At 42.9% G+C, this 23,902-nt stretch overlaps 1 protein-coding gene across 4 annotated transcripts in view; it reads right to left on the reverse strand.

The window, feature by feature from the left end:
• Window positions 1-7,142: 7,142 nt before the first annotated feature.
• The window catches only part of GRAMD1B (GRAM domain containing 1B), a 425,888-nt gene continuing 409,128 nt past the window's right edge, over window positions 7,143-23,902 (reverse strand). For 3 of the 4 annotated variants that reach the window (XM_077458022.1, XM_077458024.1, XM_077458025.1), the window contains 4 exons: window positions 14,508-14,592; window positions 10,611-10,718; window positions 10,396-10,528; window positions 7,143-8,515 (listed from right to left, as the gene is read on the reverse strand). In XM_077458022.1, the coding sequence (XP_077314148.1) occupies window positions 8,432-8,515; window positions 10,396-10,528; window positions 10,611-10,718; window positions 14,508-14,592 (410 nt within the window). In that variant the 3' untranslated portion in view covers window positions 7,143-8,431. The remainder of the gene's footprint in view (window positions 8,516-10,395; window positions 10,529-10,610; window positions 10,719-14,507; window positions 14,593-23,902) is intronic. The other variant, XM_077458023.1, reaches the window with a different exon arrangement.

Raw genomic sequence — 23,902 nt, forward strand, 5'->3', positions numbered from 1 at the left:
CTCATCTTTGGTGTCAATTGAAGGAATAGTACCTCGTATCAGTGGAAGGAATAGTGGTGTCGTGCTAAAGACACAAAGCTCATGCCACAAATATCTGTAAAACAGGGACTAGCAAACTGTTGGCACTATATAAATAATAATAATTAGTATAGGGATAGCGCTATACAGCCTTCATAACCCAGCTGCTGATTGGCTACGAACCCCAACATACAACCTTGTTGTTTTCCTGTCTTGGCTTATCTTTAACTTGGCAGAAACATTATCCCACTCACAGGTTGCTGTTCACTATTCTCTATTAGTATGGAAAAACATGACAATGTGAACCTATACAAAAAATAGGAAGCAGCCATTTTGCTGAATTTAGGGGGAAGTAGAAAATTGCTCAGCCTCAATGGTAGTCAACAATGTCTCAGGTTTGGAGGTCGGTGGGAGTAAAATTACATAGACCCTGTGGTCATTAGGTGAAGGAATATTGCCCCAGCATTGGGATTAGCGGGAGGTGTAGTGCCCCATTGTTGTGCGTCAGCAGGACGAACAGTGCCCCATTGTTGATGTCAGAGGGAGAACAGTGTCCTACTGTAGGTGTCAGTGGGAAAAAAAAAAGGGGCCCTATCTTTGACGTGGGAAGAATAGTGTCTCATATCAGTGGGAGTAATAGTGCCCCAAGGGCCAGATAAAGGCAAGCAAAGAGTCGCATGTGGCCCGTGAGCACCAGTTTGGAGACCACTGCTTTATACCCAATAATAAATCATAACTGAAGACCTTGAACACTGGGACAAGAGGTGAGGGGGTGAAATCTCTGTAGCCGAGCTCTGGAGAGAAATGATAATCTGACAGAAGATCGAAGCATTTCCCATTTTTTCCACAAGTGAAAGCATGGTGAGATACAAATGTTAGCTATGCAAGCCTTTGCCAATTCTGAGTTTATCACACGGTCTACATTACGGCCATTGGGTTATACAATTTTCTACAGTTATTTGGTGTTGGATTGAAATCTCAGACTGTAATGTGAATGTGGCCAGCTTCAGATCTAACTATTGCAGATATTAAGGTGGCTAACTTCTCTGACATAACCTCTACAAACATCAGGTGACATGAGAATTTGGCTGAATCAAGTCCTACACAAATGAGGAATGGCACGAAGATGACATGGCAGCAACATATTCGAGAAGAAAGCCATTTGCTAGGACTCTTATTCTTCTCTGTGGAATGTCTAACGACAACAACTTTTTCTCTGAAAAGAAGAGGATATAAAGATGGAAGCCTGGGTAGATAATGAAGATAATGGAAGCACCCTTACCAATGCTCAAATGAGCAATAAATTCAGAGTATGAGGCTTCTAGGTTCATATTGCTCTCCCACAATCCTGCACATGTGAATCACCGGATGTGCCGGATTCTAGAACATACTGCTACATCTGATAGGTATATTCAGTGTCATGTGTTGTAGAGAAAGAAGGAAATAAAAAAATAGAGCTGCACCCCACCAAGTTCCTACGGAACCTAGTCTGATTTTTGAAAAGCACAGTAGGTGAGCATAAAGGTTTAAAAAGTTCAACACAATTCTGGAAAAGTCGTTTTTTTCCCCCCAATGGTGAGCTGCAGCAGATGTTTTCAGCATTGGAGTAACCTGAACCAGAACTGTACTTCAGCCGCAAGACCAGCTTTTTTTGGAGAATGTCAAATAATCCCATAATACTTCTCAGTGGTGTCATGCTAAGGACACAGGGCTCATGCCACAAATATCTGTAAAAACAGGGACTAGTACAGGGACAGGGGATATAGCTCTATACATCCTGCATAACCCAGCTGCTCATTGGCTACAAACCCCAACATCCAGCTTTGTATTCTGCTTTATCCCACTTGCAGTCGCTGTACACTACTCTCTATTGGTATGAAAAGGCATTGACAACGTGAACCTATACAAAAATAGGAAGCAGCCATTTTGCTGAAGGAAAGAAGTTCCATTTCACTAAGAGTGACATGCTCTAGCAAATGAATAAATAGAACAAAAAGTAATGGATAACCTGTTTAGCCTTTTATACAAAAAGGGAACATCTAGGCACTTATTCTGGGATCGTTTATAACACTATATACATGTACACTTTAACGCTAACAAACATGTATAAATTTGGTAATGCGACAGTTTATGAATGGTGATTAATATAAACAAACTGCTGGTTTGATGGCCATGTTTACGGGGTCTTAAGAGTTATGCTTGCCCAAAGTGTTCTCCAGAATATCTAGAATGAAAAGGAATTGTAGATCTTAGTGAGAGGATATGAGACACAGCCTCTCAGAGAGGTCAGAAACAGAGGTCTCACCGATAAAGCCTGGTACACACAGGTAGATTTTTTTTACGTTCAACCCAGCAGGGTGAAAAAAAAACAAAAAACAAAAAACAAAGATTCTGTTCTATCTGATGTTAGCACAGCGATCTCCCAGCTGAGCTATTGTGTTCTGACAGGGGTACAGTCCCCCAGACCAGTTGATTGGATGCCGATGGGCAGTCCTTTTTCGGCTATGCCCATTCCACAGAAGCCAGACATTTTGGCTGCCTTCTGTTGGACTGGCTGCCATACACACGATCTGAATGGCAGTTGGTTTCTACTGAACCATCGATATCGCTCCATATTCGGTCTGTGTGTACGGACTTAAGCCCAACAAAAGGATAAAGGGATTATTTTTGTACTCGCCATAAACCGCATTATTTGGACATAGCACTGTAGATTCATAACAGGTATATACTGCCACCTAGAGGGTGTTGTGTCCCTCAACAACAGAATATATTGCCTTGTTCACATGGGTGTATTTAAAGAATACCTGTGCAAAGCGTGTACCATGCATGACAATACACACTGCTGCTTCCAATTTGACAGCCATCTTCAGTGCAGGTTCCCGCTGCTCCCAATCGGACATGGATAGGAGTGCACACAGGGAACACACTTTGCACGGATGTACTCTTTACATATGCTAAGACAGGTGAAACAAAGTGCTATCTCCAGGGCTTTTTTTCCAGCTGGAACTTGGTGGAACTCGGTTCCACCACCTCTGGCTCAGGCCCTCTGCTCCCTGTTCACCACTTTCACTAGTAAACAAAGAAGTCCTGCTTCTGTGTTTACAAGTGACAGCTTGTTTCCCAATGGCTCCCACAGACCTGATTTTCTGAGTGACTCCCATTGAGTGCAGGATGGGGACCAGGGAGATGCAGGTGTCTAGGGTGCAGTGCAAGTGAGAGAGGCAGAGCCACCTACAATATGCAGGGAGGTACTAGAGCCGGCTGGGTGCTTCAGCCTAATACAGCAACACAAGTAAGATATGTGGAAGATGGTGGAGCTCTAAAGCAGGAAGGAAGAAGATGGGATGGGATGGGGGGGAATTGCATGCAGAGGTCAGAGCTGAAGAGGGGTGAAAGCGAGATGTGGATGCAGAGGTAAGCAACTGCGGAAGAAGGCTGAACTCTGCACCCCCTAACTCTGCACTCTGTGTAATGCATCCCCCCAAACTCTGAAATCTGTACGTAATGCACTCCTGGTATTTAATGCCCCTTTAAGATCCTTCCAGTGTTTGTTGCAAAATGTTTACTTTAATTTAATTTAATGCAGTTTTAAGGTGTGCGTGGGGGTCACGGTTGAGTTCCACTAGATATTTTCTGAGAAAAAAAGCCCTGGCTACCTCCTTAATCATCCACGGCTTGCAAGCACGTGCTTCCAGCAAGAAAAGGTCCCTTGTAACCTCAATCTTCAAACAGTATATAAAGAAAGCTGGCACTCCAGTGTAACAGCTATAATCAAATGTGCTTTATTAATAAAAAGCATTTAATTATAGCCGTTGAACTGGTGTACCAGCTTTCTCAATATACTACTCTTTATATATGCCCCTGTGAACAAGGCCTTAAAGTCTCAATTTGTTCATTGAGGGACACAGCACCCTATAGGCATGCCTGCTTTGCAGGCAAACATGGCCGTTCATGTGGGTGTATGCTCAAGTACCCCCCGTGTGTGTGAACAAGAACAAAGATTTTTTATTTTTTTGTAACCTGCACAAAATCCTTTTCTCCAATGTGAGGGACTTCCTCTCCCCTAAGGTGATCTTAATTTGGTTGGCTGGTGTACCAGGCTTTAGATTGTACTCCCTTTAAGGCAGTAATACGCCCATGGGTTACTGATATATAGTGCGCCTTCTATCAATTGATGAAGAAACTTGAATCATCAAGACAGGTGCTCACTTAAGTGGAAATGACTTTCAAAAAAGGGGACTCCTGCAAATTTTACATATTAAATAATTTGTCAATGGGCATTTGTTTAAAGTGATTGTAAAATCTTGTTTTTTATATATATATATATATATATATATATATATAAAAATAACAAACATTTCATACTTACCTGCTCTGTGCAATGATTTTCTCTAACATTACCCCAAATGATAATTACCATACTACCAACATACTATAAAAACAACATAAAAATCCCGATCATAAACCAGATTAAAGTGATTGTATAGGCTCCTTTTTTTCCGCCTATAAAAATAACAAAGATGTTATACTTACCTGCCCTGTTGCAGTAGATTTGCACAGCGCAACACGGATCCTTCTCTTTTCGGGTCCCTCTTTGGTGCTCCTGGCCCCTCCCTCCTCTTGAGTACCCCCACAACAAGCAGCTTGTTATAGGGGCACCTCAGCCGAGGCTCCATGTGTCCATACAGACACAGGGCCTCTCTCTCCTCATTGGCTAACTGGCAGCATTAGGGGCCAATGGCGTCTCAGCCAATCAGGAGGGAGAGTCCTGGAAGGCCGAGGCACTCATGGACATCGCCAGATCAGGGGGGGGGGGGGGGGGGTTGCGCATAGAAGGCTTTATATCTTAATGCATAGAATTCCATAAGATTTAAAAAAAAAAAAAAAAAAAAAAAACTTTTGACTTTACAACCACTTTAAGTATCTGGAAATTTTACCGTTTCCACCACAAGGCAGTAAAGGCTTTCAGCAAAGATCAATGGGGAAGTGAAATGCGATGGACAATGGCCTCTCTTCTGCAGGGTCCTGCCCAGCAAGAGAAGAACATGGGAAATGTTTAAGAGCTAAATCATTTTATACACAAACATGCAATAAGTGCCTTAATACTAAGAAGCAGAAAAACTCTGCGATCCAGGAATAGGAGCTCCCATCTATGGCAGGCCGCTATGTCTGTCGTCAGGTTGCATCGACATATCTAGAACCAGATTTCTCACTCAGACGTGCCAACACAATGCCCTTTACCCCCAAAATAAAACTGAACATGTGGGGAAAAAAAAATAAAAAATCTGGGTACACAGCCAAGGGCAGGAAGCATCGAGATTGTGTCACCACAACAGCAAATCAAGAATAGCAGCAAGATAATAAAAACACAAAAAGACAAACATAGGGTCACATTCATTGCCCATGGGCCAGAGGACCGCATAACATCCTGAATAACATACAAGCAATAAAAAGCTGAAGCGAGGCAGAAGTGCAATATTTACCTAGTACAAGGTACAAAACTTGAGCTGATCGCATAACCGGTCACTCTGCCGCACTGCGTCGGTGTCACAGAGTTTAGGGCCAGCGACCGCTCTTATCTGTGATCAAAGATTTAAGGGTAAAGATAAAAAAAAATAAGAGATGCCTCTAAAAATGGTATAAAAATATGCCAGACATTAAAGTGGGTCTAAATCTACCTTCTAAACTACCATTCCCATAATCCTCAGCAAGACTAGCATACCTTAAAATGGATTTCTTGTGCTTGCTCAATCTTCATGCAAAAAAGGAGCATACCTTGTAATAAAATTACGTCTTATATACTAAAAAGAAAAAAATATATATGCGTAATTCAATAAATTATTCCTAATTGAATAAACAGGAACAGGTTATTTGGATATTTTGCAAAGCCATTATAAAAAAAAAAAATATATATCTAATCAGAGCTCTACAATTTCCAGTTAAGACTTTCTATATAGGTTTAAAAACAAACTTCCAGAATGTTTTTTTTTTGTTTTTTTTTAAATGTCTGCGCATGTGTGCAATCTAAGTGGAAGCTCAGGCTATATATGAAGCGGATAGGAATTCAAGTGAGGTTGATATTATTTCCCCAGAAATATGTTAATAAATAAAGAACGATAAATAAAGTAGTCCAGTGTATCTGCATATTGGCACAGGAGTTTTGCCAAAATAGCTGAACTGCCTATGTTGATAATTGTGGTCCTGAATCAGCCAAACCCTCAGACCCCTTTCACACTGGGGCGGTTTTCAGGCGTTTTAGCACTGGGAATAGTCTCTGCTAAGAACCTGAAAACCTCCCCCCGTTCATTCCAGAGTGCCTTTTCACACTGGGGGCGGTGCGCTTGTGGGACGTTCTGAAAAGTCCTGCAAGCAGCATCTTTGGGGCGGGTTTGGATTGCTGTATTTAGCGCTCCCAAAACACCATGCCCATTAGAATGAATGGGCAGCGCTTCTGAAGTGCCTGAAAAGTGCTGCAACACGCCAGTTTTTAACACCTTCTTTGGGGTTAAAAACGCGCGCGCCCCCCCCCCCCCCCCCCCCGCTAGCAGCTGAAAAGCGCAGCTAAAATTAGCTTCACTTTAGCTCTAACGCAGCCCCAGTGTGAAAGGGGTCTAAAGCAGTCAACTTTACATTCACCTTTCATGTGAAGACTACCTGGAATGGAAGGGACAGAATTCCTGTGCCATCACCACCCCTCAATCTTTGGAATCGCTCTTTACGCTCAGAACAACATTCAGGATATAAAACAACACACTGCCCCAGTTAGTTGTGAATGACGTGAAATCATAAAGCAAAAACACTTGACAATGCCAGTGCTGGAATGCAGAGCTACGTATTCTTCTCCTATTCCTGATCCCGATAAACCGCGCTTCAGTTGCAGAAAAGCTACCAAAACAAAAAGCAGAAGTCTTCTAGCTACCTCCCAATTTTCACAAAGCAGATATATGGCAGTGTCAACCAAGGCCGGCTGGTCAACAAAAAGCCCTTTCTACAGGTGCCGGAGGCATGGCGCCCTCTCCTGCACTGCCGACTCATCTCTGGGCAAAGTCTAAAGATTTCTGTAGTATCTAGCAGCATTCCCTTATATATATACGTAGAGATTTGTCTTTACCTAAACAGACACATTCAGGATTGGACAGTCATTTAATAGTTAGCAGCTGTGACAGCTCTTGTAGATAAAGTTGGGGTGCCCAAATGTAGTGGGGGACATGTGACCACCTAGCAAATCAGCCTGGTCTTCAGCAATGCTTTCCAATGACAAATGCATTCTTCTCAAATCCTTGATACCATCGACAGGCTGGCATAATAACTTTTGCAAAGCTATTCAGGTCATTAATCTGAATTCTGAATTTGATGGAAATTTCAAAATGATTTGTCATGCTTTCTACATTTGTAACAAACAGAAGAACCCGTTCCTTATTAGAGGCTTCTCCACCCTTGATGCCGTAACAGTTAGATGAATTGTTGTGCAATAATTCAACTGTCCCCCACTGCATTTAGGAAGGACCTCCGCTGATTAAACTCATTTGAGTTTGGAAAGGACAAAAACAAACAAAAAACAAAACAAAAAAAAACAAATAATAAGTTAGTTGATGTGGTCACCAAACACTGGCGTGGGGTTCCTCAGCCACTGCCCAGAGTAGAGCTGCAGACAGAGCATTGTAACCCAAAAACAAGGAATTACATAAAGACAAATAAATCCCTAAAGTTTTTTTTTTTTTTTCAAGCTTTAAATTACTCAAGAGAAAAAAAAAAAAATATTATAAAATCTAGCTTTTCCCCATGTATTGCTCCGTCCAGGAGACAGGACACTTCTCAGATTCTGCACCGTCTAAGGTTGATTGGACCAGTGCTGGGTGGCAGTGGAGTCTTCACGGATTAGTTCAAGAGTTTTGTGATGACACAAGACATCCGCCAGGAGCGATTGTGCCTTTTTTTTTTCTTTGTTGCTCCGTACTCCTCTCTTCTACTCCTTTGTTCTGAGGGTGCCTCTGCTTATCTCCTCAGCACCTATCCACTCGTGGGGGGCACCAGCCTAGACCCCAGGTGCTGCGTCGAGCTGACATCGGCAAAAAAAGGTTTGCGGGTGTCGGAGGTAGAGCAATTGGCGCAGGTTTATACTCTGGGTTAAGATCCTCGTTTCGAGGAAGAAGCTGCACAAATCTTTCTTCAGAACAAGAACGCTGAGAAAATCAAGTTTTGAAACACCATACCCGGTATCTCTGAGCGAAAAACGTCTTCAGGCAGCTGGATGAAGACCATCCCCTCAACACAGCTGCTGCGTATTCAGTTCATTCTAGAATATAAATTTTGTATTCATAGTATACATATATATATTTATATATGTATCTACATATAAATCTTCTCTATACACATATTGCACACTTTCTCCCGCCATACGTTCCAGTCACCCTCATTGGTAAGGTTTGTCCTCCGAGTCTGAGACAAAGTCTCGTGAAACAATGCCATTCTGGAGGTTTATCAAGGAATCTTTCATCTGGAGAGGGAAATAAAGTATCAGTGATTAGACAAAAAAAAAAAAGTCACAAGAGCGCACTGAGCTGAATGAATCAAAACTGGAGCAGACAGAATCAGGAGCAGCTGTGCATGGCAACCAATCACCTTCTAGCTTTCATTTAAAAAGATTAACTAAACAAGCTGAAGATAGAAGCCCATTGGTTGCTATTCTGCTCATGTTTATATGGATACAGGTAATATGTTTCAACCCCACTTAAAGCAGTAGTAAACTTTTAAAAAAAAAAAAAAAATCCTCCTAAAAAAGGTAATATAATGTGCTAGTATGCATCATATGGTTTGTGGCAACAGTGAGAGATTTAGGGGGGGGGGGGGGGGCAGAGCCATGGCTCCATGTGTGAATGGACATACAGATATGGGCCTCAAGATTACGCCCTGCTTGGGTGCCCCAATAGCAAGCTGGTTGCTGTGGCAGCGAGGAAGGGGCAGGAGCGCTGGTGAGAGACCAGAGAAGAGGAGGATCGAGGCTGCTCTGTGCAAAACCACTGCAACAGAGCAGGCAAGTATAACAAAAAACAAAAAAAAGATTTTATTATCACTTTAAAGAGAAGCCCTATAGTGGAGCTTCCTTCTTCACTTGGTCTTCCTTTCATGTTTCCAGGCTCCAGCTGTTTGAATGGCCAAGCCACAATGACATCACTCCCGTGCATGGGAATCCCAGCCATGGCACAGAGCCCTAACGGAATGGCATAGAGTGGGGGGTAGGCAACCTGGGGCCCTCCAACTGTTGTGGAACTACATTTCCCTTAAGGCTAGCAGTTACAATTAATCCCAGGAGGCATGATGGGACTTTTAGTTCTTCAACAGCTGGAGGGCCCCAGGTTGCCTACCCCTGGCATAGAGTATGCCGTCCCTTCAGAGCGCATGTGCCAGTGATGTCACCGGCTGCAGCGACAGTGAATATATCCTAAATGGTGCACGTTTAGGAGAAATTCCTTGCACCTACAGGTAAGCCTTATTATAAGCTTACCTGTAAATACAAGTGTCAGAACGGTGTTTACTACCGCTTTAAAAGGGTAATCGGTTACCAGGGCCACAATGATTCAAGGACCAGAACTTTCTTCTCACTAGCTTTTATAGAGGCATAAAATGTAAAACGATTAGTCTCGCTTTTGTATTTCAGACCATCTCAAAGCTATGACAAAAGGTCAGGATCAGCAGAAATGCATAAGCGAGGCTAATCCTTTTCCTCTGCAATAATACATAATGCGTTGAAATGTTCTAGCGTTTGCATGGCGAGAAGAGTTTCCCGAGCGCCACCAACATAAGTAGTTTTAGCCCTGGTTCATACACCTATGTATTTTTAAATGTTTTTTTTTTTGCATTTTGCAGATTTGCACTACAGAACGTGTTCCATAGGAAATCATGTTAAATGGACTGTATTGCAAATCTGCAAAATGCACTAAAAATTCATAGGTGTGAACCAGGCCTTAGTATTACCAGTACCGGTTAAGTGCTACTGTGCACAGGACTGTATACAGGGGCCCTCATCATTTTATTTACTAGCAAGCAGTAACCAATGTATGAAAGATGCAAGTGCAAGTCATTGCTTGGGAACACAAGGAAACGTTTCCTTAAGTCACCACTAGGTGTCACCGGTCTAGCACAGGCTGCTGGTAAATGACAACGTGTGCAATAAAACGGCAAATGCTGTTGTGGTTGGTAGTTATCCACACCGCTTTGTTCTGCTTTTTTCTGCTATGCAAATATCGCTGTATGAATTTTAATAGAAAATAAAACCCATGTGAAGGTTGAAAAACGTCTCCAAACGAACCTAGCCATACTATCCAAGTCTACGATCCGAATAATGTGCCAATACAAAAGGACTCTGGAGATACTGGCCTTTTTTTTTACCTGATCCAGCAGCATCACGGAGGACTTTACAATCTGCCTCCATTTTTGAAGCTCTGTGTCGTGGTGTTTTTGCTGAGACTCAAGCAGCTGGGTCCACTCCGCCTGCGACTGCGGGAGCGGGCTGAAAACATACAGACAGTACAGTCAACACCAACGAGATTTTGCTCACTAAACGCATTCAATTTTACTCCTTATGTGCTTACCTTTCCTGGAGTCTGAAGCCTTGCCATGCGCTCAGGGCTTGAGTGCTGTATTCCAACATCCAGAGCTTATAGAAGAGCATTACATTGAGCATGACCAGCAGCACCAGGCTGTGGAAGCAGAACATAACCTGTGTGAGGTTAGGAGGTGATAGACTAGACCTGGAATAACTTCACTATGGTACATTAGAAATGTCACAGGCTAAACACTTTCCTATATCAGAGTACATGACAGCCACCATATCCTGCGTAAATGATCACTATAAAGATATGGTGACTTGATAACCGCCATTTCCAATACATCCAAGGCCAGTCATAGACGGAGCAAATTTCTTTCCTGCAACCACTGGTTGCAAGAAAGAAATTTGCTCAATTTCCCCATTACTAAAGATAGTGTTGATGGGGGAATCCTTCCTGCTGAGCCATTGTATTCTCCCAGCGAGGGGGGGGGGGGCATCACCACCGGGAATAAACTATTGCTATAACAGCAGCTAGAGCTGCACGATTCTGTAAAAAATTTGAATGACAATTTTTTAGCTTAGAATAAAGATCACGATTCTCGGCACAACATGATCTTTCACATTATACAAAAAAAAAAAAATCGCCAACTTAACTGTTTAGTTTTCCTTTTTAAATTCATTGGAGTGTATTCCCCCCCCCCCCCCAAAAACTTTTGTTTGAAAGACTGCTGTGCAAATACAGTGCGACATAAAATATTGCAAAGATCACCATTTTATTCTCTTAGGTCTCTGCCAAAAAAATAAAATGATATATACCGTATTTATCAGCATATAATACGCACCTTTTCACCCTTAAAATCAGGAGAAAATTGTGGGTGCGTTATACGCCGATCCCCCACTGATTGTGATCGGAGGAGCGAGCACCGCCAAGATGCACATAGCCGAGTGTACCCGACTAGGCTCGGCTCCGCTCACAGTCACGACCAGTCCCGCCCTATGATGGACATAACACAGGGACTGGATGTGACTGTGAGCGGAGCCAAGCACACTCGGCTATGTGCATCTTGGCGGCACTCGGCTCCGCTCACAGTCCTGCCATTGGACCCGTGTTATGTCCATCACAGGGTGGGACTGCAAGAGGAGCCGAGTCTAGCTGAGTACATGCGGCTTTGTGTATGTTGCCGGCACTCGGCTACTCTCCTCTCGCAATCAGTGGAGATCAGCGCCAAATTTAAATAACAAGGCTGCAGATGGACACCGATAAGGCTGCATTGATGGTCATTTAAATGTAAGTATTTTTCCTTAAACTTCCCTCTCAAAAGTTTTTCTCTTTAAAATTCCCCCCTAAACGTGTTATACGCCAATACGATTATATATATATATATATATATATATATCCCCCCATCTATATAATGTTTGGGGGGGGGGGGGGGGGGGGGATTAAAAAATACTGATTTTAACTTGTAAGCAACAAGTGGCAGAATAAAAGCCGTTTTTAAAGTGGTTGTAAATCGTCTAGAATAAGGCTTACCTATAGGTAGTGTAAATATCTCCTAAAAGTGCGCAGTTTAGGAGAAATTTATCTTTTAGTGTGCCGATGAGGTCATCGACGCATGTGCTGTAAAGAAACGGACCTCCGTACTGTCTCTTAGCTAGCGAGTGCCTGACGACTCCCGCTCGCATGTGCGGGAGTGACGCCACATGGCTCTGGCCAGTCACAGAGCCGGAGTCAGTGGCCCTGAAAGGAAGATTGATGTGGCCACCAGCGGGGACATCACGGGCTTCGATTGCAGGCAAGTGCCACATAATGGGCTAATATGCTTTTACTTTGCAGGGGAACAAAGAGGAAGTAAAACCCATCAGGGTTAAACTGGGCTCAATCGTCTCCATCTCTACCGACGGCTCCGGTAAGCGGCGGGGACGACCGGAGCGCGGCAGGAGGGGGCCCTCTCCCACCCTTGATAAAAGTGATCTTACGGTGAATCCGCCACGGAGACCACTTTTATCAAAAAGAGGACAATCCACCGCTGGAGAATACCGGGGTTATGCCAGATATCTGCTGCCATAAGCCCAGCATTCTACGTCAAAGTACCGACGTACGACGGTGGGCGGTCTGCAAGTGGTTAAAGGCCAAGTTCACCTTTCAACATGTTCCAGCACCTGCACCCTGCAGGGCCGATCCCCCCCACCCAGTGAAACTATGGCAAGCCCTCCAACGTGGAGGAGTTTAAACAATTCTGCAAAGAAAAGCGGGCCAAAATCCTCCACAGCGATGTGAAAGACTCATCGCCAGTTATTGCAAACGCTTGATTGCAGTTGTTCGTTTTAGGGGGGCAATTACTTTTTTCACATAGGGCCAGGCAGGTTTGGACAGCTTTTTTTCCCTTTAATAAATGAAATCATCATTTAAAAACTGCATTTTGTATTTACTCAGGATATCCTTGCTTAATATTAAAATTTGTTGGATTATCTGAATCATTTAAGTGTGACAAATACGCAAAAAAAAAAAAAAAAAAAAAATATCAAGGGGGCAAATAGTTTTTCACAGCACTGTATGTCAAACTGGTTGCTGTGGGTATCCCAACAGCGGTGTTATTTACTCCATAATAGAGCCAACGTCTGTTTCTGCTCTTACGCAGGTGCCTCCACTTTTCAATTCCATGGTGTAATCCCCGGGCAGAATGCCAAATAACCTACGGTAATAAATCGTCTACCTGGGCAACAAAAGCTTTCCTTATACCAAGAATAAAAGAAGCTGAAAAACCAAATGATGATTGGATTTCCCATGTAGAAGTTACAGTGATACGTCTGTTTCTGCTCTTACGCAGGTGCCTCCACTTTTCAATTCCATGGTGTAATCCCCGGGCAGAATGCCAAATAACCTACGGTAATAAATCGTCTACCTGGGCAACAAAAGCTTTCCTTATACCAAGAATAAAAGAAGCTGAAAAACCAAATGATGATTGGATTTCCCATGTAGAAGTTACAGTGATACATTTTGAATAGAGCAGTTCTCAGCTTTATCTATTAAAGTACAAATAGGAAACTTCCAAGAGCTATTACAATCGACATAGAATCTAGCTGATAAAATTGTTAAAGTGATTGTAAAAAGGTAAAAAAAAAAAAAAAAAACATAAAAAGAAATAAACATGTCTATACATACCTGCTCTGTGCAATAGAATTATTGCTCTCGCACCAACGATTGAGCCAATAAAAGTGATCCCGCGGCGAATCCGCTGCAGAGACCACTTTTACCTGAAAGCGGAACGACCACTGAAGAAGAGGATACTGGGGTTTATAGTAGCTAGCTGCTGCCATAACGATATCCCTCTTCAAAGTACCGACATATAACGACGGCAGGCGGACCGTAAGTGGAAAAACCTTCCATGCAGAAGCTGCCCCCAGGGCCCCCCTTTTTCTTACCTGAACACGATCGTTCCAGCTGTGGTCACGGGTCCTCATTGGATAGATTGATAGCAGCAGGAACCATGGCTCCTGCTGCTGTCAATCAAATCCAGTGACACGGAATCCGGGGGCGGGGATGAGTCCTGCTGTCTGTGTCAATGGGACTAGAGACCATGCCCACATGGGTGCCCCCCATGCGGGCATGCAGTCAGCGGCGCATTGCGAGGGGAATATCTCCTAAACCATACATGTTTAGGAGATTTTTTTTTTTTTACCTACAGGTAAGCCTAATTATAGGCTTTCCTGTAGGTAAAAGTCCAAAAAATTGACTTTACAACCACTTTAAAGTCCTTGTAGGTCTTATTTTCAGGGTAGGTCTTATTTTCGGGGAAATGGGGTATGTTGCTAGGCAATACCAGATCTTTACAATTAGTATTGATAATTTGATGGTGTACGCTCAGGTAGTGAGTATTGCTGAGGCCCTACAGACCCCCCACATTGACACACAGAAGCACGGGTTCATGCAATGACTTACACACAACTGATGACCAGCAGGAGTTTAGAGATGCTCTGGAGCTGATTATGCTTCTCCTCCGGAACGTGTCGTGTCTGAGTGGAGCCTAAAGGATAAGAAAAATAAAAATAGAAATAAAATAAAATGCATTACTAGTCACAGAAGTTACAAATATTACATCTACACTTCTTGGCAAATAACAGAGCCATTATGAGGTGTTACTTGGCAAATATCCATTAAAAGTGCTACATAATGTTACAAAACACAGACATGCATAATAATCTGCAAGTCTTTTTACTAAATACATTACTTAATCATAAAATCTGATTTACGGTCATGATAATTATTTGTTTCTCTGCGCTGGTAAGTGCTACCGACTGGGATCCATTCAGAACAATTTCACTGCTGGAAACCTTTCCTACTGGATTTATGAGCCAACCCCATTGGAATGCACTGCGATCTCTGTGCCTAACCGCTCTTACTCATCCTGGACTGATTACAGATGCTTTATTTCAACTACAGCTACATATAAAAACGAAGAAACAGGGGACATAAACAAAAAGGAAATATCAGAGTTGTGCTAAATATTTATAGGGTAGGATTTGCTGCCCACCTCCCTAGTCAAACAAGCTATACAAAGAATTTCTCTAATGCAGGGATATGCAATCAGCGGACCTCTAGCTGTTGCAAAACTACAAGTCCCATCATGCCTCTGCCTCTGGGTGTCATGCTTGTGGCTGTCAGGGTCTTGCTATGTCTCATGGGACTTGTAGTTCTGCAACAGCTGGAGGACCGCTAATTGCATATCCCTGCTCTAATGGGACTTTAAGGGGCGGCAACTCCTCAATGAGCAAACATAGTTGTAAAAATATTGTATTTTTTATTAGAAAAGTTAAACACAGATGGGAGAAATAGGATTAAAAACATCACAATGGATGCCTATACAGGTATAAATGCAAATGTGCATGACCTATAACTGACCAATGGGCTCTGTCGAGTATTGTGTACGACAGAGGAGGCATCATTACTCAACAGAGCCCAGTGGTCATTTGTATGTCATGTGAATTTGCATTTATACCCATATATGCATCCATTGTGATTTTTTATCTTATTTATCCCATCTGTGTTTAACGTTTCTAATAAAAAAAATAAAAAATATTTTTACAACTATGTTTGATCATTGAGGAGTTACTGCCCCTTAAATTAGAGGAAATTCTTCGTATAACAAAAGGAAATACATCAGTTTTGTAGTGTGAAGATTTCTACATTTTCCATTGCACATTTGGCAACTTTCGGGGAGGGAGAGTGGCTATCTGGTTTTGACAGGTACCCGCTCCCACATCTGGCTGACTTCACCGCGGCGTACTCAGTTGGAAGCTTGGCCCCTCCTCCTCCCCCCACCAGGCTATTCACAAACGCGTTTTGCACACGTGCAAAAAAAAAAAAAAACAAGAGACAGCTTGGGACAAGTCCTTTACATCCGTACATCTCCAGAAGCAAGAAATGTACTATCTTAAAAGTACAAAAACAGAAACGAGGAGCGCCAACTTTAGTGCAGTGATAAGACGCACGCTTTATTTGTTGCTGTAGAAATACACTCACTCAGTGTTGTATAAAAACAGGCACATCACGATGGGGAGGGCCGGATCGACAATGTGATAGGCGACAGGGCTCCAATGGGGGTGATCCTCTTGCGCTGTGTGGTCCCGTTCTGGCGCCACCAGTGGATTCCAGTGTCCCAGGCTTAGGTCGGCAGAGCGCTGCGGGGATCGTCAGTCTGTGGAGTCGCGATGTGATGATGCTAATTGCGTGCACGCAGGTGCCTGACGAAGGAGCACGCATGCTCCGAACGCGTGCATGCAATTAGCATCATCACATTGTGACTTCACAGACTGAAGATCCCCCGCGTCATATTACTGCACATAGGTTGGCGCTGCTTGTTTCAGTTTTTGTATTTCTCTCCAAGGTGTCATGCTGCCTCCCGTCTTGTGCAAGTAACTTTTTTCCCTGGGGTCACATACCCAGGCTATAGACATTTACAACAATCCCATTTACATCAGGAGTCATCTATTGAAAAACTGGTTACTAACTCACTGCTGCTTTTAACAGTATTTGATTTCTGGACATTTCCCAACAAGCCCCCTTCCCCCTCCCCACTCCCTCCTTAAAATATACTTATGTACAGTTTTTTTCTTTTAGCGCAAAAAAAAAAAAAGAAGAAAAAAATGTATTTGCAATTATCTTAAAAGTTCCTGGCATTTCACTGACCCTCTGCTATGATCCTGGAGTTACAAGTCCTAGCATGGAAGGGTTAGGCCCCCTGTCAGCAGCCCCATGAGAGAGATTTCCTGTCACTTTCTGTCTAAGTGATGGTTGTCGGAACCAGTAGAGACAAGCATTGCCCCCCCCCCCCCCCATAGGAACACGGACTGATTTAACCACTTGACAACTGGGTACGTAAACCCCCTTCTTAACCAGACCAATATTCAGCTTTTGGTGCTCTCAAACTTTGAATGACAATTACTCAGTCATGCAACACTGTACCTATATTAAATTTTTGTCCTTTTTTTCCCCCACACAAATAGAGCTTTCTTTTGGTGGTATTTAATCACCGCTGGGTTTTTTTTATTTTTTGCGCTATAAATAAAAAAAAATAAAAAAAAAACGAAAATTTGTTAAAAAAATAAATAAAAAATATCTTTTTGTTTCTGTTAAACTTTATTGTAGAGTATTGGTGTGTATTTCAGTGTTGCAGAGTATGGGGAGAGTATTGCACAGTATGGGGAGAGTATTGCACAGTATGGGGAGAGTATTGCACAGTATGGGGAGAGTATTGCACAGTATGGGGAGAGTATTGCACAGTATGGGGAGAGTATTGCACAGTATGGGGAGAGTATTGCACAGTATGGGGAGAGTATTGCACAGTATGGGGAGAGTATTGCACAGTATGGGGAGAGTATTGCACAGTATGGGGAGAGTATTGCACAGTATGGGGAGAGTATTGCACAGTATGGGGAGAGTATTGCACAGTATGGGGAGAGTATTGCACAGTATGGGGAGAGTATTGCACAGTATGGGGAGAGTATTGCACAGTATGGGGAGAGTATTGCACAGTATGGGGAGAGTATTGCACAGTATGGGGAGAGTATTGCACAGTATGGGGAGAGTATTGCACAGTATGGGGAGAGTATTGCACAGTATGGGGAGAGTATTGCACAGTATGGGGAGAGTATTGCACAGTATGGGGAGAGTATTGCACAGTATGGGGAGAGTATTGCACAGTATGGGGAGAGTATTGCACAGTATGGGGAGAGTATTGCACAGTATGGGGAGAGTATTGCACAGTATGGGGAGAGTATTGCACAGTATGGGGAGAGTATTGGCAGAGTATTGCACAGTATGGGGAGAGTATTGGCAGAGTATTGCACAGTATGGGGAGAGTATTGGCAGAGTATTGCACAGTATGGGGAGAGTATTGGCAGAGTATTGCACAGTATGGGGAGAGTATTGGCAGAGTATTGCACAGTATGGGCAGAGTATTGGCAGAGTATTGCACAGTATGGGGAGAGTATTGGCACAGAGCAGCACATCCAGCCCACAGCGCTGCTGCCATCTCTTCCCTCTCACTGTACCAATCAGTATAGAGAGGGGAGGGAGGAACCGGCGTCATGACGCAACGCCGGTTTGTTTACATGTGATCGCTCCCTCATTTGACGGAGCAATGACATGGTAAACGGCCACCATCAGCGGCTGTTTACCGCGAACCATGATCACGGATGTTTGCGAGAGCAAACCCCAAGGGGCGCACGAGAGCAACATTCTGGGAGGACGTCCATCCAGGAAAACACGACCGAGCTGTAGCCGTCTTTCGGCTACGGCGCGGTCGGCAAGTGGTTAAAGATCTAAACATTCCTACTGTGTTAACGCGATTAACAACCGTTTTCGCGATATGAGCCATTTAAAAAAAATCCTGACTCTGCAAGTGTCTCGCAGAACAAGCAGAATTCAAGCCTCTGCGGTGTGCAGTACCACATTTGGCCAGGAGCTGTTCAGAAATACTCCGTTCCCGAGGGCATCCGAGCTGTCTCTGAGTGTCTCTGAGTATCTCTGGAGCCCCCCCCACACCTCTGGCCACATGCGGTATTGCATGAACTAGAAGTCAATGTCAAACAATTATCTTCGTTTCTATTGACTTCTATGGGGAAACTCACTTCAATACGGGAGTGCTTTGGATTACAAGCATTCTCCTGGAACGGATTATGCTCGTAATCCAAGGTTCCACTGTAACTATATAAACGTTTTAACTTCAGTTTTTATAAATGAGGCCTTAATGCATACAAACACTTGTGACCTATCACATGGTGCATATCCATGCTGGATAACCATGTTTTATAGATGGGTGATGTCACACTGCCAGGAAGTCACACACTGAGTACCAGTCATCTGACCCTTAGTAATAAGATTATCTCTGCATTACTACCATTCCTTTTCTGATTAGAAAAATCTATTCTCTACAAGGAATCACATGACCATTAACCCACAGGAAGTCATTAAAATACCAAATTTATTGATATCACTTTGTTTAGCTTTTATTTAAAAGAAAAAAAAAAAAGAAGAAGAATTTAGGCACAAACATTTCAGTCATTCCATTTGTGTGTGCGTATATAAAATATAGGGGTTGACCGATTATCGGTGCAAACGATATTAATATTTTTTTTAAGTATTGGTCAAAAACTTACAGATATTGCTTCAAGTTGTTGTACCTGTTTGATGCATGTAGATGCAGGCATCACCTCGTACTGTTCTTTAGAGCGGACGGTCGGATTTCTTGTAATAACCAATGCGGCTCAGCAGCCACTTGGCTGTTATTACAAGCACCAGTAGGAGACATCCCCCCACATTCCACCACTCATCCAGGGTCTTGCCACCGAACAGCCGACACCTACGCCCACTGGCCAAAGATCCAAACAAAGCCAGATTGGCCTTGTTTGGGTCTAGTAACCCAGAAACAATGTCATGACATCACTTCCGGATTACTGGCATCCTAAAGGCACCAGTTCGCAGATGTTGAAGTTTTGAATACTTTCAAGTGCAGAGGAGGGGTTTGGGGTCTTATAGACCCCCGATCCCTCTATAAAGAGTACATGCCACTGCCTATTACGGTCACAGGGAAGTTTACATTCTGTGTGACATAACAGTGGTTTAAAAAAAAAAAAAAGTTTAAATCTACGAGAGAGAGAGAGAGAGAGAGAGAGAGAGAGAGAGAGAGAGAGAGAGAGAGAGAGAGAGAGAGAGAGAGAGAGAGAGAGAGAGAGAGAGAGAGAGAGAGAGAGAGAGAGAGAGAGAGAGAGAGAGAGAGAGAGAGAGAGAGAGAGACTTGTAAAAGTATTCACCCCCTTGGCTTTTTACCTATTTTGTTACATTACAGCCTTTAGTTCAACTATTTTTTTAATCTGAATTATATGTGATGGATCAGAACGCAATAGTCTAAGTTGGTGAAGTAAAATTATAAAAATATATACATAAAACTTTTCAGAAAGAAAAAATAAATAAATGCCATGTGCGTATGTATTCACCCCCTTTGTTATGAAGCCCATAAAAAGCTCTGGTGCAACCAATTACCTTCAGAAACCACATAATTTGTGAAATGATGTCCACCTGTGTGCAATCTAAGTGTCACATGATCTGTCATTACATATACACACCTTTTTAAAAGACCCCAGAGGCTGCAACACCTAAGCAAGAGGCACCACTAACCAAACACTGCCATGAAGACCAAGGAACTCTCCAAACAAGTAAGGGACAACGTCGTTGAGAAGTACAAGTCAGGGTTAGGTTATAAAAGAAATATCCAAATCTTTGATGATCCCTAGGAACACCATCAAATCTATCATAACCAAATGGAAAGAACATGGCACAACAGCAAACCTGCCAAGAGACAGCCGCACACCAAAACTCACGGAGCGGGCAAGGAGGACAACAGAGAGGCAGCACAGAGACCTAAGGTAACACTGGAGGAGCTGCAGAGTTATACAGCAGAGACTAGAGTATCTGTACATAGGGCAACAATAAGCCGTACGCTCCATAGAGTTGGTCTTTATGGCAGAGTGGCCAGAAGAAAGCCATTACTTTCAGCAAAAAACAAAATGGCACATTTTGAGTTTGCGAAAAGGCATGTGGGAGACTCCCAAAATGTATGGAGGAAGGTGCTCTGATCCGATGAGACTAAAATTTAACTTTTTGACCATAAAAAACCCCCCCAAAAAAAAAACGATGTCTGATGTCTGGTGCAAACCAAACACATCACATCAAGAACACCATCTCCACTGTGAAACATGGTGGTGGCAGCATCATGCTGTGGGGATGTTATTCAGCAGTTGGGACTCAGAGTTGAGGGAATGATGGATGTTGCTAAATATAGGGATATTCTTGTACCACTCGGTGTGTGATTTGAGGCTAGGATGGAGGTTCACCTTCCAGCAGGACAATGACCCCAAACACACTGCTAAAGCAACAAATGAGTGGTTTAAGGGGAAACATGTAAATGTGTTGGAATGGCCTAATCAAAGTCCAGACCTCAATCCAATAGAAAATCTGTGGTCAGAGTTAAAGATTGCTGTTCACAAGCAGAAACCATCCAACTTGAAGGAGCTGGAGCAGTTTTGCAAGGAGGAATGGGAAAAAATCCCAGTAGTAAGATGAGGCAAGCTCAGAGATTTACCCAAAGCGACTCGGAGCTGTGATGGCCGCAAAAGGTGGCTCTACAAAGTATTGACTTTAGGGGGGTGAATAGTTATGCACATTGACTTTTTCTGTTATTTTGTCCCATTTTTTGTTTGCTTCACAATAAAGGGAAAAAAAATAAAAAATCTTCAAAGTTGTGGGCATGTTCTGTAAAATAAATGATGCAAATCTTCAAACAATCCATGTTAATTCCAGGTTGTGAGGCAACAAAACACAAAAAATGCCAAGGGGCATTTTTTTTTGCAAAGCACTGTATATATATACACATACATACATACATACATACACATATATATATATATATATATATATACATACATATACATATACACACACACATACACACACATACACACACTCACGGGTACACTGCAGCCGAGCCAGTGTGGCAGACTCCAGTGTGCATGCGCAGGATCACATCATTCCCCACCAGCCACTTAACAGGCCAAAAAACCCAGCACCTGGAAGTAGCCCGGGGACAAGATGAAAATATGACAATGGCCGGAGAGGAATGCAGTTGTCATATCACTGGAAAATATCCAAGTATTAAATCGTATTCATTTTACTAATCTGGGGAAAAAGGTGTATTCTTATAAAGCAAATATTTTGCGATAGCTCGCGGTTACCACCAATTAAACCAAACCACCCTCAGGTGCCCATTTGTACTTTAATATCCTCAGACTCGGTGAGCACCAAAAACTCAGAAATGCTAATATTGACTAGATTTGGTTTGCCCGGTGCCACCTCCCACAGCTTCCTACTAGATACCAGGGTCGCCCATCACTTGATTGCCATTCATCAGAAAGGATGAAGAAAAGAAAATGTCTGGAACCTACACAAGGTTAGCAGTCATTAGCTATGATCACTTTCTCTCCCAACACAAAAACATTGCAGTACCGCTCTGCCAGAATAGTGTTACTTATCAGACAATCTGTCTTTGTATGAAATATCTATAGAAAGCAGGTCTGTCTCGGTCAGCCCTATAAGAAGCAGGTGATAAGACAGTATGGTAAAACTTCCTTCACCACTTTCCTGTGCGTCATATGCCTGGTCCCCCAACTATGTTGTTACGCAACACAGTAGTGACGCAACAGCCAGTGTGAGGAACCACGGCCTGCAGTGTATGTATGTATGTATGGCAGGAAGTGCCATAACAATAGTTCCCAGAGCTCCCCAGACAGAAGATTTAATACAACGCCCCTCGAAAGAATAAACCACCTTTCCCTGCAGAACTAAACCCTCCGGTTCTTCACAGCCAAGGAATTGCCAATCTTAGCATCTGCTTGATCTGCAGTCACAATGGTATGCATGTCAATTATGTCATTAGCCATTTGATGTATTGGCATGCTTGCTTGACAGCATAAGCAACTGTGACAGCAATCACAGCATGCTTTAAACTTTTTTGAGAAAGAGTTAAAGAGGAACTAACCCCTCCTTATCCTTTTCTGACAAGAAAACTACCCTCTTAGCCTCTGTTTGATTTGCAATTACCATGGTGATGCACATGTGGATCAGCTATGACTCCAGCCATTTGATGGTTGGACAGTTTGGTTGAGAGCACAAGCAAATGTGACAGTCAGCATTCCCGGTGTGCTGGGAACGCAACTTCTTTCTGAAACCGATAAATCAGTGGGTTTAGTTCTGCCTTAAAATCACTGGGTTTAGTACTACTTTAATCACTTCATCCCCAGAAGAATTTACCCCCTTCCTGACCAGAGCACTTTTTGCGATTTGGCACTGCGTCGCTTTAACTGACAATTGCGCGGTCGTGCGGCACTGCACCCAAACAAAATTTACATCCTATTTTCCCCCACAAATAGAGCTTTATTTTGGTGGTATTTGATCACCTCTGTGGTTTTTATTTTTTTGCGCTATAAACAAAAAAAAAAGCAACAATAAAAAAAAAAATATATATATATATATATATATATATATATATTTTGTACTTTTTGCTATAATATCCCCCTTTGAAAAAAAAAAAAAAAATGCAAATTTTCCCTTCGTTTAGGCCGATATGTATTCTACATATTTTTGTTAAAAAAAAATAAAAAAATAAAATAAAGAGACAATAAGCGTACATTCATTGGTTTGCGCAAAAGTTATATCGTCTACAAAATAGGGGATAGATTTATGGCATTTTTATTATTTTTATTTTTTTACTAGTAATGGCAGCGATCTGCGATTTTTATCATGACTGCGACATTATGGCGGACACATCGGACAATTTTGACACATTTTTGGGACCATTGGCAATACAGCGATCAGTGCAATCAAAATGCATTGATTACAGTAAAAAGGTCACTGACAGTGAATGGGGTTAACACCAGGAGGCGATCTAGGGGTTAACGGTGTTCTCTGGGAGGGGGACGGATCTTGGTTCCTAGCTAACGGGAACACACGATCTGTAACGCCTCTCAGAACAGAACAGGGAAGTGTGTATTTACACACTCGTCCCTGTTCTGTCTCCTGCTCTCGATCGCTCTTGACTGGTGGTCATGGCGATCGGCGGCCACGAGCATCAGAACCCCCGCGCGTGCGTGCCTGGTATCCCAACCCCGTGAGCCGACGTATAGCTACGACGGCTCATGCAGGGGAGCCAACCTGCCGCAGTATAACTGCGGCGGATGGTTGGGAAGCGGTTAATTGCATCAAACCTTTTAATTGCAAGCAGT

Source organism: Lithobates pipiens, unplaced genomic scaffold, assembly GCF_037356315.1.
Source record: "Lithobates pipiens isolate NorthernLeopardFrog02 unplaced genomic scaffold, aLitPip1_a1.2 Scaffold_27, whole genome shotgun sequence".
Classification (NCBI taxonomy): domain Eukaryota; kingdom Metazoa; phylum Chordata; class Amphibia; order Anura; family Ranidae; genus Lithobates; species Lithobates pipiens.